At 42.7% G+C, this 20,376-nt stretch overlaps 1 protein-coding gene across 2 annotated transcripts in view; it reads right to left on the reverse strand.

Annotated features, from left to right (window-relative positions):
* Positions 1-8,214: 8,214 nt before the first annotated feature.
* Positions 8,215-20,376, reverse strand: part of CTTN (cortactin) — a 29,378-nt gene continuing 17,216 nt past the window's right edge. For both annotated transcript variants that reach the window (XM_079968174.1, XM_079968175.1), the window contains 7 exons: positions 20,142-20,197; positions 19,077-19,146; positions 17,984-18,132; positions 14,248-14,361; positions 12,824-13,007; positions 12,097-12,165; positions 8,215-9,989 (listed from right to left, as the gene is read on the reverse strand). In XM_079968174.1, coding sequence (XP_079824300.1) covers positions 9,853-9,989; positions 12,097-12,165; positions 12,824-13,007; positions 14,248-14,361; positions 17,984-18,132; positions 19,077-19,146; positions 20,142-20,197 — 779 coding nt within the window. In that variant the 3' untranslated portion in view covers positions 8,215-9,852. The remainder of the gene's footprint in view (positions 9,990-12,096; positions 12,166-12,823; positions 13,008-14,247; positions 14,362-17,983; positions 18,133-19,076; positions 19,147-20,141; positions 20,198-20,376) is intronic.

Raw genomic sequence — 20,376 nt, forward strand, 5'->3', positions numbered from 1 at the left:
TTGCATCAACAGGATAATACTCAAGAACAGTACCAGCACTGACCATGAGTTGTATACTGAAATTGTACATCAGAACGCAGTAAATACAAGGATGAAGTGCGGGCTTCGGACACTTTGAACCTGACTTGTACAAATCTTGTTACAAACTGTTGATCTTTTGATGAGAAATACCATTTCAACATCCATGTATTGTAGTTACAGTGCCTTGTATTCTGGATCAAGAAGTCCATCAGTGCACAGCTTAACAAAAAAATAAATTGCTAAATGTTGGGGGGGGGGTCAAAACATTATTTTGCAGCCCTCTCTAATGAAGCTGTGACTTGATGAGTCACCAAAATGAAATAAAAAATTCAAATAAAATTGTGTTTCAGTTGTTTCCCAATAACAAATATGTACAACATCTGTTCAGTACGTAGGGATATAATTTCTGTACTTTTATGCAGATCTTAATTTAACAGTGTACACGTCGCTGTTACGTATCAAACTCAAGCTCTTTACAGATAGATACGCTGACTCCTAGTGGCAATTGTTTGACAAATCAGGGAACAATTTATATAAAGTTTTCAAACAATAAATTATAAAGGAATCTTGTTTTTAAAAAATAAAAAACACATTTATTTTACTAACCTATTATTTGAACATATATATTTTAAAATTTTGTATTTTAATATAGCATTGAAGTAGGTTTGGAGAATAGTGCCCTAAAAGGCAACAGGTGCATCTTTTAAATAAATATATTTACAAGTTACAGAGCTACCGAAAAGGGGGGAGAATTAAAGGCAGACAAATCACCCAGTCAAAAGCCCAGGTGAGCTTGTGGCAACAGAACAGAAGGTAGGTCCACATTTTTTTCTTTTCTCCTTCCATCAGCTTTGTGGTTTCCATGTTGTTGTTTATAGTTTTTGTATTGCTCCCAATGGGAAAGGAAGTAAACCTGTTCCAGGGCCACTCTCTTCTGGGGGGTCTGCTTGGGAGAAGGAAGGAGCTTTGGAAGGAGCAGATTAAAAGCCTTCCCTTACCCACTCCAGTAATGCATTCATTTTGCCCTCTCCATTGTCAGCGTACTAGTGATGGTGGAGGGACAGTTGCAAGAGCTGGAGGGTATGTCTGGGGCAAGCCTGCTCAACTCAGGGCTTTCCATCCACGGAGGGAGTAATCCACAGTGTCCTATGGCCCCATGGGATGCTGTCCCAGAGACTAATAAGTTTGCAATTTAACTCTAATTGGTTTCAGTGGTAAGGTCCCAGCATGTGATTAAGAATCTCCTATTTAAATAAGTAGATGTGACATATTTAGAGCAAAATGCAGTTGGGAGCCTACTGATTTGGGTATATTTTTTTAAGAAAACAAGCTATGCATAGAAGTGTGTGTGTGTCTGTGTGTGTGTGACATTTCCTGTTTTATGTTGTGAAAGAGAAGGGATGCAAGTCTCATTTAATTTTTACGTGTGTTTTTTTATGTCAGTCTCCATTGTAGCAAGTTGGTATGCAGTAGGAAGGCCATTTTGTTTGTGGAAACATAATTTTCCAGAAGGTTGCTTAGGAGCATTATGGTGGATGGATTTTTTAGTTGGAAATGGGGAATACTCAGTGGGATCTAGGTACTGCTTAGGGTAATTATGCAAGGGGCTTTGTAATATCTAGCCCAATGTTTGATACTTTACTTTGAAGGGAGTTTCAAAAGCAGCTTGCTATAGAGCATGGGTGCATAGCAAACTGGTTTTGAAACAGCTTGAGGGTCTATGATTCAAAGCAAAATAGCCTTTAAAAACTTCTGAGCAGGGTCATTGTTGTTTGTCAGATACAGGAAGCAGAGAAGGTGGCTTGGCTTAGGTAAGAATGTGTATGTTTATAACACTCCACATACCCACTTCCACAGGATCAGATCCATTAATCCAGTATTCAGATATCATAACAAAGTGCTTATATTTCAGATGCCATGCTTTCTTTAGGTTTGAAATGCTAGGAATATTTTCAGCACTCCCAACCTATGTGTGCATTTGATACCTTGCCCCTTTTCAATGGAGGGGGGAACATAGGAAAGAAGGGGATCTTCTTCTGGTGGTGAGCAGAACATGTTGCTTTCCCCTAAAGATTAAGAAAGAATGGATGAGGAAAAAACTAATGAGATTCTTAGTGGCGACCCTCGTGGTCATTTTGATTTATTTATTTATTTATTTCATTTATTGTATCCTGCCTTTCTTCCAAGAAGCTCAAGGTAGTAGACATTTTCTCTCCTCTCCACAGGCCCCCCTTCACAAATATTGTGAGGTTGCTTAGGCTGAGAGTACAACTGACCCAAGGTAAACCAGGGGTGGCGGTGGTTGTTTTGCTTTGTTTTTGTTGTTTTGGCTAGGACATTATACTTAGTATCACTTATATTTTATAATATAGAATCATAATAAACACTAATGGAATATTAGTTTAAATTTAAACAATAAGTCAAATGTGTACATAACATGTATTTGAACATGCAGTTCCTTTTCCACTAAACAGTTACAGTTATAGCAAACTGCCTCAAGGAGCACACAGCCCTATCTGGAACAGCTCATTTCCATATATCTGTAATGTTGGGATATGCTTATGCTGCAAAGTCTGTTTCTTTCTGCTTGTGTGTATTTTATAGGTGTGCATAGCCAGGGGTCAGCAAACTTTTTCAGCAGGGCGCCGGTCCACTGTCCCTCCGACCTGGTGGGGGGCCGAAATATATTTTTTTTTGGGGGGGGGGATGAACAAATTCCCAAGCCCCACAAATAACCCCCAGATGCATGCATTAAGCCCCACAAATAACCCAGAGGTGCATTTTAAATAAAAGGACACATTCTACTCATGTAAAAACATGCTGATTCGCAAGCCGGATTTAGAAGGCGATTGGGCCAGATCTTTTCCCCCAGGCCTTAGTTTGCCTACCCATGACATAGCCTATATTTATTTGCATGTATAAGCACATTTGCTCTCCTGCATCTCACGCGTTAGACTAGCAGGAGCAGAAACAATGTTCCAGAATTGTGATTCCCAAATAAGCACCACTGCAGTACATAATTTTACATATAATCAAACTAACCCTATGCAGATTTAGATGTGCCCAAGCCTCCTGAAATTAAATGTCTGCATAGAATCAGGCAAAAGTATACAACTTTTTATAAAAACATCAACAAAATGAATTGTAACTAATGCTAGAAGCAATAGCTAAAGAGGCCAAAATCCATTAGTGAGAATTTGACTGACAATGGGACGGATGAGCCAATCGCTACAGCAATTTGTTCTATCAAAGTACAAATTGTAGGGAAAAGTGGAAGAAAGTCTATGAAGTGCCATCCTTGTACTTTCTAGGAACCACTGGTCTGAGCATTTCAAAACACACCTGAAAACGTGCTGGGCTATTTTTATTCTGCTCTAATTATACAAGGAGATTGGACTGGAACCCATTACACTGTAATTTACAATGAGTTCCCCTCCCTTATCCCATTCATGAACAAAATTAATCTGAGCTGTAAGCCTGACAGTTTGTTGGTGTTCTGGGTAGCCAATGAGCCTGCCCTGCAAGTTTACAATGCTTCCAGTTACCTGAGAAGGAATTGGCAGCACACCAAACCACAGGGACCAACACCAGCTGCTCCCCCAGCAGCCATGCCAGTTGTTTGTTTATTTGCTGCACCGATATCCTGTCTTTCCTCCAGAGAGCTCAAGGCTGCATACACGGTTCTCCCTCATCCATTGTACCCTCAAACAAACAAACAAAACAAAAACCACCACAGTGAGGTAGGATAGATGAGACACAGCAGCTCAGGGAAGGATGCACCATGGGAGAATACCTTCCCACAGCTGTATATGGACAAAAAGAGCTGCACAACCAACCCTGCTGCTTTGAAACAACGTGTGTTTTGCTTGCAGGAGATCCCAGGTGCAAAGCCTGGCTATGATTTCCTACTAAGAAAAGGCTGGGAGGTGCTAGAGCACAGGGACCACTGATGGCCTGGTTCTCATATCCCCCAGGTTGGCTTTTAAGCATCATTCTAGCTACTTGCCTTGATGCCTGTGTCCTGCTCCCACTACCAGAGGCGATAGGCCTCTAAATATGAATTGCTAGGAATTACAACTGGGAAGAATGCTGCTGGGCGTGGTCTTCTGGTTGGCTGCTGGAAGAGCAGGAAGCTTGATTAGATGGGCCTTTGGCCTGATGTAGCAGAGCTCTTATGTTCTTATATAGTTTCTGTCCTATGTTTCCTGCACTGCAGGAAGTTAGACAAGATGACCCTCAAGGTCCCTTCCAACTGCATTTCTATGATTCTGTGATGCTATCCAGCCACACCTTTCCTTTCTGATTTGCCTGGACCTGCTGGTCATTGCCCAAACAAACACTGCTGCCCACATTCCCCTTCCACCTCATGCTATCTGACTACATCATTCTGCACAGGAGTAGTAACAGATTTGTGAAATGTCAAGAGCCTTCTCCCCTACCCTTTTATTTGTGGGGTGTGTTGGCCTTGCAGCCCTTTGGCAATCCATCAGCAGAGTCTCCGGCTGTTGCCAGTGGCGTAGCGTGGGTTGTCAGCACCCGGGGCAAGGCAAGTAATTTGTGCCCCCTAACCCATGGATTTGCACCCCCTAACCCATGGATTTGACGCAGGTGGCGCTGTGGGTTAAAGCCTCAGTGCCTAGGACTTGCCGATCGAGAGGTCGGCGGTTCGAATCCCTGCGGCGGGGTGCGCTCCCACTGCTCGGTCCCAGTGCCTGCCAACCTAGCAGTTCGAAAGCACCTCCGGGTGCAAGTAGATAAATAGGGACCGCTTACCAGCGGGAAGGTAAACGGCGTTTCCGTGTGCGGCTCTGGTTCGCCAGAGCAGCGATGTCACGCTGGCCACGTGACCCGGAAGTGTCTCCGGACAGCGCTGGCCCCTGGCCTCTTAAGTGAGATGGGCGCACAACCCCAGAGTCTGTCAAGACTGGCCCGTACGGGCAGGGGTACCTTTACCTTTACCTAACCCCCAGATGTTGTGCCCGGTGCGGCCGGCCCCCCCCCCTGCACCCCCCACACTACGCCACTGGCTGTTGCACATCCAAAATACTCCATCCCTGGAGGCTTAGAGCAGATCCTAAAGCCCTCCAGACCATGCAACTGAAACATTTGATTGCACTATAATTCACTTGTCATATTAAATCATCTTAAACCATCTGCTGAGAAGTCACTGGTCACGTAGCTGTTGATTTAGACAATTCAAAAGCACTTTAACCAATTTTCATCCAGCAGTGCTGTTTATAAATTATTTACTCAACTGGTTAAAAGCATAACTGAAATCCGCTAATCATTTGCTATCATTGATTTTAAAAGAGGCCAACATAATCACATTATGGAAGCTCATGTTTCTGCTTGGAAAAGTAGTGGTGCCAACTATGGACTTCCCTTCTCTTCTGCTAGCCCTGTTTACACTGTTCATTAGTAACTTTCATGTTAAAATCCAGTTTGCTTAATGTGTCTATTTATTGAATTACAGTAGTTTAGTTTTTCTGAGTGAAACAAAATGGCTTTGAATACGAGCCTGCTTTAACAGGGAGTAATTACTTCTATCCACTGAAACAGAAACATCTGAAGCAGAAATGGTTGGCTTGGGAAGCATTCGTTGCAGCCCAGTCTCCTGCTGACCAGCCTCAAGGGTTTCACTTTTGAAATCTGAAATTTCTTATTTTTCCTGGAGGGAAAAGGAAGACTGCAAGGGAAAGAAAAGAATGGAGGAGCAAGATGTGCAAACCCACCACTGAGGTAGGTGCAAGCAGTCTCCAAACCATGATTCATTTCTCCCCAGTTCCAAACCACATTTGAAAATTAAACACATTGGGTAATGGATTCCCCAACCCCCACCCCTTAACAATTCTCCTCAGCCTCAAGGCTTTATATAAAATAAATTGGATGCAAGAACATTCTTCACCATCCCCTTAAATCTTGCCATCTGTGCAAGCTAAAAATAAAGTAGCAGCTTAAAGAGGGGCTTTATAAAATGCAGCACAGAAATGCCTTAAGATTGGCTGGACTCTCTCAAGAAAAAAAAAATTATGCTAGGTTACTCCCAGTGTTGAGCACCACAGCCAAGATTGCGCTCTGTTTTTCTTCGCAGGCTATTGAAACCTTCAGAATTTTATTCTGTTAATGTGTAAAGGAGGGTGGGTCAGACCAAGTTAGTGGTTGTACTGGAAGAACACAAACAGCAGAGGGAGTTGTATTCACTCTTAACATAGAATGTAACAAAAACCTTTCCCCCAGGGAGTCTTTATTTTATTGGCAGTGCTAGCAAATAAAAGCAAGTTTGTGTTGAAACAGTTAAAAATTCCAGGGTCTTTACTAGTGAAGCCACATTTTTGGGATCTCAGTTATAGCACTTTCTTCTATCAGCTAGGTTTTACAGGGTCTGGCTGTTTTCACTGACTATCCTTTCAAGTTTCAGGCTTCTGCAGTCTTCAGAAGATACTATGTGTTTGTACATTTTAAAGGTAAGAAGAGGAACTTGTAATTGTAAAGATGCCTATCCTCAAAAATACCACCATCATGTCCCAAGAGATCATAATTACAGCCGTTCCTTTTCTACAGCAAACTCACTAGCTGGAATGCTGGCTAGGCCAAAAGTAACTGGTTAGGGGCCCATCCTGTTTGCTGCAAAAACTGCCCTCAGCCATGGCTGCTTTGCAGCAGAGAGTAGGAGCCAGAGCTTGAAAAGGTGACTTTGCATGTTAAATGTGTCGTTCTTGGCTTTAAAAAGCTTCCTATCCAGGCAGAACTATGACAGGCGCAACAAGGGAGCATTGTATGTAATGGGTTTATTCTGCACAGCAGCTGCCGCCAACTATCAGTAATACACCACAGACTTTCAAAAAAATAGAGCAAGCTTTTTCAATACAATAATCAGAGGACACAAACACAATCATGTTGTTGGTGGGTGATTCATATTGATTAAGCTGTCTGTAAGCTACCCCGCTGGTTTCCAAATTATTTATTTTCTCTCTTTCTCCCCCTGCTATCATTAAATCTGACCGAGATGAGGAATTCTCCCAAATAGGCAAAATGGACCCCAGGTTTTTCACAGAAGCAACCTAGGAAGCTTCATCAGGTAGAATAAATGTATTTACAGCTATACTGCCTTCATCCACCCCACAAAAAAAGTATATACGGTACCTTTAAAATATATTTACACAGGGGGTCTTGAAAATGACTTGACTTTAAGCCAAGCACAAATCCTCCATATATACCAGTTGTGAACCATTTCATAAATTATATAACATGAATGTGTGTGTGTGTGTCCTAGTCGTATCATCAAGTCTGTCAATCCTAGCCCCCTGACAAGTGTACCAGAGTTCTAGATTGGAGGGGGTATCACACCAACTGGTCAGTTTGTTCAGCCCTTGAGGGCTCTAGGGCCTGCTTCTCCATTTAGGTAAGGTAAAGGTAAAGGATGGTCAAGTCCATGGGGTTGTGACGCTCATCTCGCTTTCAGGCCAAGGGATCTGGCTTTGTCCACAGACAGCTTTCTGGGTCATGTGGCCAGCATGAGTAAACCGCTTCTAGTGCAATAGAATACCGTGATGGAAACCAGAGCACATGGAAATGCAGTTTACCTTCCTGCTGCAGCGGTACCTATTTATCTACTTACACTTGTGTGCTTTTGAGCTGCTAGGTTGGCAGAAGCTGGGACAGAGCAATGGGCGCTCACTCCGTCGCGTGGATGCGAACTGCCGACCTGCCGATCAGCAAGACCAAGAGGCTCAGTGGTTTAGACCACAGTCCCCTTCACCGTCCCCATGTCTACACCAAGGCCACTTGCCATCTGAAAAAGCTCTTCTGGATAACACTGAGCCCTTTGATGTATTAGCTACACATTTTGCAGAGAAAGCAGCTCATATCCAGGCCAATTTAGTTGCCCTAGTGAATACAGAGCTAGAGATGGGTGGAATTACCACATTGATTATGCTGTACCCAAGGATACAGACAATGTGCTCAAAGGTGTAAGGGTCTGCTTTGTGCTCCTTTGACCTTAGAGTCCTTCCTGGATGGTGAAATCTGCTAGAATTGGGCTGTCCATGTGGCTTACCGATGGTTGTGGATGCCTCATTGAGAGTTGGAGTGACCAAGGCTTTCTCACATACTCTGAGAGAGTTTTGTGTGTTTTTTAAAACTAGCTCAGTATGTGATAAAGCCTTTAAAACACACACACAAACAGGCTCTGAAGATGGTTCCAAAATTTTATTTGAATATTTAATTTACAAAAAAGGAAAAAAGGAATAATGTACCCTATGAGGTGTCCTATGCAAAACTTGGTAAGATTAACTGCATATAAAATCCGGCCCAACCCAATGTAATACTATTAATGCAATCAGGAGACAAATAGAAACCAGTGGGAAAGGAAACATCAGGTAAAAGTGACATTCTTCTTAAAGATTGTCCCAACTAGTTAATTCCACACACACCCCTCACGATCCCACCCCGAGGCCGCCTTCCTAGATACACTGTACACTGCCATTTTACATAAATATTGTTTTAATATTCCACTGGGCTTACTTACGAGACTTTTTCACTTTTTCTTGCTCAATCAGTTCCTCCCTGAATTCCTCCAGTCAAGTAGAAATGGACAGGACACACACACTGAACACGTCTTTGGTAGGGATGCTCATGTGATCAAAATTAGTGACTAACCCAATATTTGACTTGTCCCATTGAAGTAGTAGCAAGAACTTCAGCTTAACATTTGGCAAGAGGCAGACACACTTTTACTGATTTGTGTTACTGGCAGTTTCAGCTGAACTTATAAAAAAGGTGGTAGTTTTCTACACATTGCTTAGTAGAGATTATCTGCAAGGTTTTAAGCTCCTCTTATTAACATTCCTTGAGTGAAATAAGGTTGCATAACCAGCTTACCACACAGCCGGCCTTCTCCCACTTCCAACTCATAAAAATCCAGTATGTATGTACACACCTATTGCCTCATTTTAACCTTCAAGGCAGCAGTGTTATGAACTGCATGCAGTAGATGGGTGTTATTTGCAAGACAATGACAACGGTCACTTCTTGGCAAGTCTCTCAGGACCAAAAAATCTCACAGTGTTCTGGGCACAGGGAGAAGAAGAAAAGCAGAGTTTTCTTTTGCCAATATATTGGGAGGCTTCCACTGGAGGAGAACACAAGACAACAAATGCTTATGGCAATGGCATCAACCCTCTTTTGGACTGAATGAATGGTGGCTGCACAAGGGAACTTTCCACTGGATTGCAGTTCTCAAGAAAATATTTTTTAAAAATGTATCTGCACTGGATCCTTCCTATTATCAATGTAAAAAGGTTTTTCCTATGGAGTAATTGCCATCAACTGCAACTCCTCTCAGGTCCTCCTGCTATGTTCCCTATATATGGAAATATGATATATAAACTTGCACAGCTGAGCTCTGGGAAGCTGACAATGAGTAGCTGAGAGTACGGTGAGAGTACTAGAGTAGCTGGACATAATTACTTGGGAATTCAGCACACAAACAGCTACAAAATGAGACATGCAGTTGCCATCAGAAAGAGATAAAAATGCCTTGGAAATTGTCGGGAACCCCATCACCAATTTGGCCAAAAGGAAAAGCCCCCATTTTCAAACCGCATTAAAAACCTATGACAACAGGCTGAAGTGGGGAACGCGAGAGTTACAATATATTAAGCGATTTCTGAGCCCATAAACATTTGTAAAAGCATCGGCAAAATATCTTAAATATAAAAGGAATATGTATAGACCCCCTCCATCCTCCGGAAGAAAAAGAACGTGATTTGTAGTGTAATAAATCAGACGAATGATCATGGTATTAAGGCATAAATGGTAGGACATTATTTCCTATTGCCTCAGCTCGACATAATTAGCTGGGAAGAGCCCGTATCTGCCTTTGCACACTCCCCTCCACCAGCCATCATCGATCATTTCAATGTTTGTGATGATGTCGTCAGGATCAAAGGAAATTTCATCATCCCCAGCTGTGGAAAGAGCAGAAGCAACTCTCCAGTTAGTATCTCATACAGATATAAAAGGGGGTGGGGGGGGGAACGGGTAAGGTACTAAATAATAGTATTTGCAATTAGTTAATCTGTGTTCGAGCAGGGTTCTCATTGATGGTTATAAAGAGGGAAAGGGTCTTTCATGTTATACCCAAGACATGGGAACACAACTCTAGATTGCCCCTGAGATCCCAAACTTCCATATGAAATACCTTAATTCTATGAGAAACGTGCAATTCTTTTGCCTAGGTGGTATACGAGAACACGATTGAAACCACTGAAGATTGTTCCTGGCATGTGTGTGCCAGATCATGCCATCACCAAGGACTACTTCCAGATAGGATACTTGTTTTTTAATGGTCAGGCATGATGAATAAGTGTGTTTGGCATTCACATGAGAACTATGCCAGACCCTTTGCTGATTTGCTGTGGCACTGGGGTCCTTGTCCTCTAGATCACCTAGCATGGCAATCCTGCAGTGGAATGCTTACCGAAAGGGAAATCCCTTTGAAGCAGATTGCAAAAGGGAGACTGTTTGGCAAGGATTCTCAGGGGAATATACTCAGCATACTGGAAAGCGAGTAAGGTGAGTGACCCAAACCTTGCAGAAGAAAGGGTAATCCAAATCCCAAGAGCAAAACAAAAATGCTTACGTAAAATCTTTCATAAAACTGGGAGAGTTACCAGTTATTTTTATCATCTACTAACTCCTGCCACAGATGTGGAAATGTATTTTTGAACCTAGAGGTGGAACTAATAACCCTTTCCCCAAAAGACAATGTGGATTCTGCTTTGGAACGCTATGTGGCCAACTATTTGGTGTAACGAATTACCACAAGCTGAAATTCAGTGTCTCAATCAGAGTAAGTGATTTAAGCAGAAAATACTTCTCTGCCATATAGCAAAGCTGTGAGATGTAGCCTCATCCTACCTTCTTGGCTTCTGAGATACCATTAGATGTTGCCTACAAACCATTATAATAATTAATAAATAATAATAATAATTTATTATTTATGCCCCCGCCCATCTGGCTGGGCTTCCCCAGCCACTCTGGGCAGCTTCCAACAAAATATTAAAATACTGTAATCCATCAAACATTAAAAGCTTCCCTAAACAGGGCTGCCTTCAGATGTCTTCTAAAAGTCTGGTAAGTTGTTGTTCTCTTTGACATCTGGTGGGAGGGTGTTCCACAGGGCGGGTGCCACTACCAAGAAGGCCCTCTGCCTGGTTTCCTGTAACTTGGCTTCTCGCAGTGAGGGAACCGCCAGAAGGCCCTTGGTGCTGGACCTCAGTGTCCAGGTAGAAAGATGGGAGTGGAGACGCTCCTTCAGATATACTGGACCGAGGCCATTTAGGGCTTTAAAGGTAAGCATCAACACTTTGAATTGTGCTCGGAAATGTACTGGGAGACAATGTAGGTCTTTCAAGACCGGTGTTATGTGGTCTCAGCGGCCGCTCCCAGTCACCAGTCTAGTTACCACATTCTGGATTAGTTGTAGTTTCTGGGTCACTTTCAAAGGTAGCGCCACATAGAGCACATTGCAGTAGTCCAAGTGGGAGATAACCAGAGCATGCACCACTCTGGCGAGACAGTCTGCGGGCAGGTAGGGTCTCAGCCTGCGTACCAGATGGAGCTGGTAAACAGCTGCCCTGGACACAGAATTGACCTCCACCTCCGTGGACAGCTGTGAGTCCAAAATGACTCCCAGTCTGTACACCTGGTCCTTCAGGGGCACAGTTACCCCATTCAGGACCAGGGAGTCCTCCACACCCACCTGCCTCCTGTCCCCCCAAAACAGTACTTCTGTCTTGTCTTTAAAGCAGGTGCGAGGGTTAGAAACTTAGTCAATATTCTCACCTACTGAATTTCGCACCCACCATTCCTGTGCTTGTGCACTGTGTTCAGAAAACTGCAAAATTTATGACACAGCTCTGAAAATGTTCTGCATTGTATGAGATAGTGCTTTTTGAAGAATATTGTGTGTGTGTGTGTGTGTGTGTGTGTGTGTATGCTCAATATAACCCCATGCAAAATATATTAAAAAAAAAAACCAGAACTGCAGAACTAAGAGTATGTATTGCTTACCAGCCTGGTAATCATATAAGGCTATCGCTGTTATTCCAAGGTCGTTTTCGTATTCGTAAGTACTTTCATCTAAAGGGAAAGGGACACATTACTACTATGCATGACACAATAAAAGGATATGTGAATTTCTTAAACTCATGTACTAACATGTAGTCTGACACTTAAAGTTGGTCTCTCCCATATTCAGTTGCATCACCCAACATAGGTTCTAATCACCATTTAAGATCATTTTTATTGCCTGAAGCCAAGACCTAGTAGGCTGCGGTTGCAATCCTAGACATGCTTACTGGAGAATAAATCCCACCGAGAGGGACTTACTTTCAGATGCCTAGAATCATTAGATATCCCTGGCCCACCAAATGTCCTATATGTAACACCGTTAACACCTTACAAGTCAAGCTAGTATGCCTTTCCCCCAGCTTTGTTTTTCAGAAAGCACAGACCCAAATATTTATAGGTTTGAATCTGATGCTACTCTAAGGAGCTCAATACAGCACAGAGAGGCTTCCCAGGTAAATCTCCTGCCCAGCATTAGCTACACACAGCCCTGCATAGCTTTAGAAAAAGAAGGAACCGTCTACTCAAAAGTATTACCTCCCAGCTCCTGTCACTTACTGAGTGTTTTCTAGCCTGAACATCTCAAACTACCAGATCTGAGAACAGTCTACCATTGCCTAAAGCCATGACCAAAGAGATCTCTCCTAGGTCAAAAGATAAGCTGACAAACCTGCTTGATACTGGTTTCCTGCCCCAGCCACTTCATACACCGTCTCAGATTCATACTCTGGCTTCCGCTGACTGACTGCTTCTTGGTAGTCAGATTCTTCAACTTTGTTGTTGGTTTCTGGCTCGTGTGCGGCTGAGTAATTTGCATTTGAATTCTTGTAGCCAGACTCAAAGGAAACGGCATCCTAGAGGGAAGGAGAGGCAGCCAGAACATAACAGACAGAGAGAACTTCAAGTACATTGTTGTTACAGAAATGCAGTTATTACTGCCTCCCTTAGGAGGAGGAAACCTCAACCCTGGGGGAAGGGTGGAGGGGAATGCAGGGACTCTTAAGGCCTGCTCCAATCCACAGCCTGGACTGGCATGTGTTCTTGAACTGCTGTTTGCCTGCACATAGGGTAGAGAGGAAAGTGCACACAGAGAGTGTGCACATGTGTACACAAACACACACAGAGAAACCTCTTTTTTTGCATATATGCTACAGTACAAAAGTAGAAGTTATATTCATAGCTCCGTCTGTTTTGCCTCTGACCCCACCCACAGCTGGCATGAGGCTCTCAGAATGTCCCTGTTGGGCTAATAAAGGTGCCCCACCCCCGGTACACAGGACACAGTGCACACCACACCCACCTTAATGCATATAGGGCTAAAGTGTGCAGGGGAAGGACACCCCTGTGCCAGCCCCCTGCACCCCCAAATGCTCATCTGCTCCACCTGACACAGAAGCCCCCTTTGGACCTTCCTCAGCGCTTTCAGCTGAACATGCTTAGAAGCCTCCCCATAACCAGGAACTCCTCCTTATCGGAGTTTTCAAAAATGAGGAGCACATGAAGACAGCGCATGGACTGCTTGCATTTTAGAGACTGCTGCAAGCTGACGTTTTGCAAGTGCCCTTCCCGTGAAGATACACAGCAAGTGCCTTATGAGAGTCCGACAGATCAATTCCTTGGCAAAGTAATTTGGCAGACTTGAGGAGAAGCTGGGGTGGTGCACTGCAACAGCCGCATCACAGTCATTGTGGGAATACAATTGCACAGCATGTTTGTTCATTATACAGCTGAAAGTCTGCTCCTCACTACGCCGTGATAATTCATTCAAGCGTATTCTCATTTCTCCCCATGATCTCTCCCTTGTCGAATGTTCCAAATTTAGCATAGCAAATGTGATTAAATTTATTACAATGTTATTGTCCTGAGTGGTATAAGGCAGCTTCTGGTGGTGCCCCTGTTGGACTACTTGTGCATATAGCCCACCATTGTCTCCTCTGACAAGCAGAGGAGGAACAGACCTCTTTCACAGCAGTTCCTACCTGACAGGTAGATGCCAATGATTGTACCTGGGAGCTTCAGCATGCAGCATTTGCCCTTCAGCTAAGGTTTTGCTTTTTTCCTGTTTGGCTAAATGACTATAGCTAGCAAACTAACCTCATAGACTGGACTTGATGGCAATTTTTCTTCCACAGGCTGCAGTGTGGGAGAAGGAACAGGAACAGGAGCAGGAGATGGAGGTGGAGTTTGTTTCTTGGCTTTGGCCTGTTCCTTTAAAAGAAAGAGAGAGAAAACAGAGTGGGTGGGTGGGAGAAGAGATATGGATCAAAGCCAGATCTGTAGCACAGACATGACACAACAAGGGGAGCAGGAATTTTGTGACTTGCACTTAACACGCAACACCACCACTAACTTGCCCCTCTATGAAAAAGTGAGAGAATTTGTAAGGAAGGTAACTTATTTTCTGCAGCAGTTTCACTTATGGAGTCACACTGCAGGAGGCTAAAACAGAAAGCAGGCACAGTGAGGAGAATACTTAACAGTAAGACTATGATGAGGTCGTCCTTTAAATCCTCCACAAGGAGTTGTTACCCTGCAGTTACAGCTACAAGGAGCATGTGAGCCAGTGTGACCATGTTGAGAGCTTGCAACTCTACATAGTCAGTGGCAAGCTGCATGAATATGGCAACCAAGTTACCCCACTCATGGGCTGACTCTTATGCCATCACTGCTGCCCCATGGAGCAGCACCATGGCAGTGTGAATGGGCTGGCAAGTATGCTATTTCCTTCACAGGATCCACTTGCAAGGAGAATCCCACACCATAAAGCAAGACGCCTGTACTTCCTGTTAAGTTCTTCCTTCACCTGTTTTGTTGCTTTCTATGTATCCTTAAGGGACGCAGGTGACCTAGGACTTGCCAATCAGAAGGTTGGCGGTTTGAATCCCCGTGACGGGGTGAGCTCCCGTTGCTCGGTCCCTGCTCCTGCCCACCTAGCAGTTCGAAAGCATGTCAAAGTGCAAGTAGATAAATAGGTACCACTCCGGTGGGAAGGTAAACGGTGTTTCCGTGCGCTGCTCTGGTTCGCCAGAAGCGGCTTAGTCATGCAGGCCACACGACCCGGAAGCTGTACGCGGGCTCCCTCAGCCAATAAAGTGAGATGAGCGCCGCAACCCAGAGTCGGCCACGACTGGACCTAATGGTCAGGGGTCCCTTTACCTTTGTATCCTTAAGCATGGGGGGCTGGTTCCCTTGCATTAATTCACCAATTAGGCTTCAAGCTCCTATTTTTAAAATGGCCTCAGAACATAATGGCACCGCATTTTCCAATGCACCAAACATGACCTTTCTGACAAGCTGATTGGACTTAAGGGTAAAGGACAGGGAGATGAAAGATGGCCCAAATGTGAACCACCAGGTGGAGCACTGTCAGAGGCAGCAGCTGCCACCAAGACAGTGGGAGTCAGAAAGGAGTTTTTGCAGCCTCCTGTTCCCGAGACTCCCAGAAACAATGATGCCAATTAACAGCAACTGGTGTGAGGTGGAGCAACACAGGTGACACAGGTCACCATTTCTGGAGCAACAAATGTGCAGCACCCCTATGACAACTGCCAATGGGGTGGAGGAATCCCATAGTCAGAGTTAGGAAAGAAAGGCACCCCAGGATAGGAGATTGGATCAAATAATGCTTCCGGGTGAAAGCTGAAAGTGTCACAGAAGGCCCTCTTGTCCCTAGATACATACAGCGAGTACACTTGTGGTCAGCTGCTTAGTGTAAACAATTGTAGAAACGGCAATAGTTAAATCTACTATATCCGACACATTTCACTTTATGTATCCCTATTTCCACATTGCTGCTGCTACTGAGGGAGGGAAGAGGGTTTTGTGTGTTTTTGCTTTCTATTGTTAGTGTATTGTATTTGTTGTATTTTTATACTCTTCTATTAGCTGATTATTTCGCTGTATGTATCTTTATTTCTCTACCACGGCTGATTAGTGAAATTGCTGTAGGATTTATTAAGCACTGCACTTTTAAGTCTCAGTTGTTCACTTAAGTAAATATATGTCTGGGCAAAAAGTCATGGAGGAATGCTGTTTTTACAAGGAGACTATATATTTTTACACTGGCCAGGTGCTTATACAAAGAGGTAAACTATTTTTAGTTGCAGTTGTACTGATGAATTGTTGCTGCCATGACTTTGTGGTTTAGAGATATATTACTGTGTGCAGTTGTTTTATCTACTGGCCGTCAGGCGTCCTGAGTTCCACGTTGAAAGAAGAACAGGATATAAGATTTGTGAATACATAAAATTAGTAGCACTGGGTTATAAGTGATCTGTTCATTGTTCCTGCCATAAACATTTAGGTACTGTGCATTTCCCTAATGGTGAATTACAATACACAAGAGCGATGACTATAACATTGATTACTACATATCTCCCCACCCCCACCCACCCCCCGCAAGTAAGCATTGATGGGAAACAAGTCTGTAAGTCTTCCCTTGTCTAGTTAACCCACTAACAAGACAAGACATACTACAAAGCTGGGAGAGGAACTTATTTTTCATTTGTAGTCCCAGGGCTGTGGTCTGACACACTAAATTGTTACCAGGTGTTGTGAATGCAAGCAGTACAGGAACTGCTGCATTTCATTTCACAGAGCCCACATATTCTGTAGCAGACAGGCAATTTCTTTCTACATCAGTGTCTCAAAGGCAGGAGTCAGAGTGGGTGGCAGTAGGAAGACCCATGCTGGGTGCTGCTGCTAGTAATTTTCTCCAGATTAAGCTGCACAGCACATTCTAGGACTTAAAGATAGTCCAAAAGAGGTAGGCATTTAGGAGCAATAATCTAGTATGTTTGCTCATTAGAAATAAAAGTAAAAACTACCACCTTGCTTTTCTCTTTCTTAGATTTGAATGACATCATCAGGGACACAGATCATATGATGAAGAAAGGAATTGGTTGGGAGCAAGGATACAGCCAAGTTACATTTCTTTAACAGAGAACACTCAACAGAGGTTGATGCTTTCCAAGAGATGGGGGTGGGAGAAAGAAACCCTTCTAGTGTATTTATTCCAGCTGGCTCTACATATTTTACTGAGGAACTGCCTCTGCATTTTGCCAGCTACTTAACTCAAACCTTACAGGGCGAGAACATTTTAAAATTGCTCAGCCCCATGCAAACATCCTTCTCTATTGTCTAGTTGTGTGCCCCAGTCATAGGATCAAGCTTTAGGGTCATAAAGGAGGCGTGCCTGCCATCTTCAGGACCCAATTCTATCCCACTGCAGCTCAGAAATGCTCAGCAATGATTCTATTGCCAGCACCAGAGCAAGGAAATCAGGGAGCTGAATGTCTCTGCTACAAGTAAAGCTAGTGACCTATAGGATGCTAGCAATACAGAGTTACACCAATAGGTTTCTTAACAATAAAAGGAGCAATTCAAATGGAGATGGAGGTCCTAACAGTTTAGCTTCTAGAGGTTTCTGTGTCCAGTCCAGACACAAAGGGATTGGTTGACAACAGCTCACATTTTATCAGCAGAAACTTTCTTTTTGTGAGCTTCATCAGTTGGGATGTACACTGCAGTGACAACCAGAAAGCAGGGATCCTAAGAATATCTAAAAATAGCTTCCTTCCCTCCTCATAGTTTTGAATCCATAGTTTTGATTACAGCCTAATTAATGAATCCTGGAACTAGGAAGACTTTAAACAATCAATAACGAGACCTACTTATAATATGTATTCCAGTTTTGAATCGTAAAAGTTGACAGCTTTCTAGAAGTTTTAAAGTTAATTATTTTCAAAAAACAAAACAAAACCAATTCTGACTTTTTTCTCAAGGGTGAGGGAGGGTGAAAGAAAGAGGCAAAACAATGAATTTCACTGACTTCCAGCGTCCTCCTGGCTTCCTCTTGTTCTTGCTTGTCCTGTGCCATTCTTTGAGCTCTTTCGACTTCCGCCTTCCTTCTATCCTCCTGCTCTTTATCCTTAGCTAGGTTTTCAAAGTTAGCTCTGATGTTGCTGGTTTTGTTATTTGCTGTAATAGTAGAAATATTGAGACGTTCATTTTACAGGGCAGTTTCCTTTGCAAACCTCCACAACATACAGATCCAGAGTTAACTGGTAACCAAAATTAAGACTAAGCAAATTCTTTATACTTAGAAAAAGTAATGTAATCCCCTGAGAAGCCTGACTCATTCACCTTCCTACTAAAAACAGATGCTGCAAAAATTGGAACATATTGAAAGTTCAGGCCTAAATGACTGACTTAAAAGTTAGGAATTCGGGAGTCGTTCCAGCAACAAGGCCAAGGATTAGCTGACACGTTCAATTTAAAATGATGACTCCCTTCCTGAGCAGACAAAAAAGAAAATACATTAGAAAGTCCATCCAATTTTTATTTCACCATTCCAAGCATAGAAAGCTAAATACACCTAGGAGATTTAGTACTTATGCTGATGCAATGACTGCACTCCCATGTAATGCTTAAGCATGGCTTGGCATTATGAGGGTGAAATGCAGTAAACCTCAGGCTCACAAACCACCACCACCCCTGAAATGTTGCTACAAGGAGTTGAGAAGTTTTCCTTTCATTTATAGATTAACCACATTTCATCTGCCATCGGAACTTGGGAGAAACTGTGGCTCGCCTTAGCTTAATAGAAACTAGTCACCTTCAAGCCATAATTTAAGAAGCTGTCTTGTTTTCATTCACCATAGTTAAGATTAAGTTGGGATTCAGTTGCAACACTAAACCGTGGTTAATCCAAAACAAAAGCTGAAAGTTCAGGAATCTCCTTGTGGCTGTGTCAGAGGTGAAGAGAGGAGCACACAAGTCTGAGATTCACAGCCCCTCATCCTCATAATGCTAGGCACTTAGGCCATCAAGAACTTAAGATATTTCAGGTATAAGGGCAAGCTAAACCATAAACAAGGAAAACATTGGAGAGAGATTTTCAGCATTTTAAAATATAGCCTTACCAGCTTCCACCGGCTTGGTCTTCTGGTACGTTGAAGACAATTTCTCAATATCTTCAAAAGCTGATGCATTCTATCAATAAAAGCCAGATAAGGTCACAAACATATTCAGGGACAAGATAACAAGCTATTAGAAATGCACACAACAGTTTTATTTGAAGAAGTCATTTTTATGCTCCAAAGTTCCTTTTCATGTACAAGCCGCAAGTTCTCAAAGGTGACATGTGCACTCAAAACAAATAAAAAGGCTGTGTGATTTTAATAAGTATCCAGACAAAGCAAAATGCCACCTGACACTTGCCAATCTAATGACAAATGCAAACTTGGATGCAAGAGGTTTGACATTTTTTAATAAGTAAAATGAAACACAAAGCTAAATTTCAACTGAGCAGAGAACTCAAAAGAGCAACTCTCAGTTTCAAAAAGCAGTAGAGAAGCTTTAAGTGCACAATGATATGAGGTAGCAAAGCAAACAGATGTCTCTATCACAAATATATGAAGGTTCCATATATGAGTAGACATGGTTACAATTGCACTGAAGGTTGAGGATGCTTTTATGAACTGATCCCTGATACTTTTTATGTTGCAACACTCTTTTTTATGCATTTGGACATTTATATGCTACATTTTTGTAATGTTTTTCTACTTCTTGTGAGCTGCTAAATTTGCAGCTGATATGAATTTCCTCAGAATTTTTTTTTCTTAAAAACAAAACAACAAAAAAAACTTTCATCATCCACCAGCCACACGTGAGTATGTATATATACCGAAGAAAGTATCTCTTTTCCAGAACAGTATCTGTATTAGTCCGCTGTTCTAAAAAATAAAGTAAGAAGCTCCTTTGTATACTTATTCACTGAATTCAGAGGGGATTATTTCTGAGCACCTCTTTATTAGACTGGAGATTCTAATCTGAGGCAGCTATTATAAAATCTGATATCGGGGGGTATTTATTCCACATTATTTAATGCAGACAATTTATCTCTGGCTCCACCCATCATCAGTTCCCAGACAGAAATGAAAGGTTGCCCATCCTTGCCATAAGAAATTTTTGATTTACGGTCATACCTTATCCATTCGATCTTTCTGCACGCCATATTTTCCACCAAAGCCTTTCGAATAGTCTAAAAACAGGACACAAAAAAAGACTAATTGTAGGTGATTGTTTCTACCCCTCTTTTGAGTTTTCTCAAATGCAGATGAGTACTGAAAGGAGCTGCATGCTTAAGAGTTCCCAATGACTGCAGCCAAGCAAAAAACAGAAAAGAAGTAGATGCAATAGATGAAATATATATATACATAT

Source organism: Podarcis cretensis (assembly GCF_951804945.1).
Source record: "Podarcis cretensis genome assembly, chromosome: 1".
Lineage (NCBI taxonomy): Eukaryota > Metazoa > Chordata > Lepidosauria > Squamata > Lacertidae > Podarcis > Podarcis cretensis.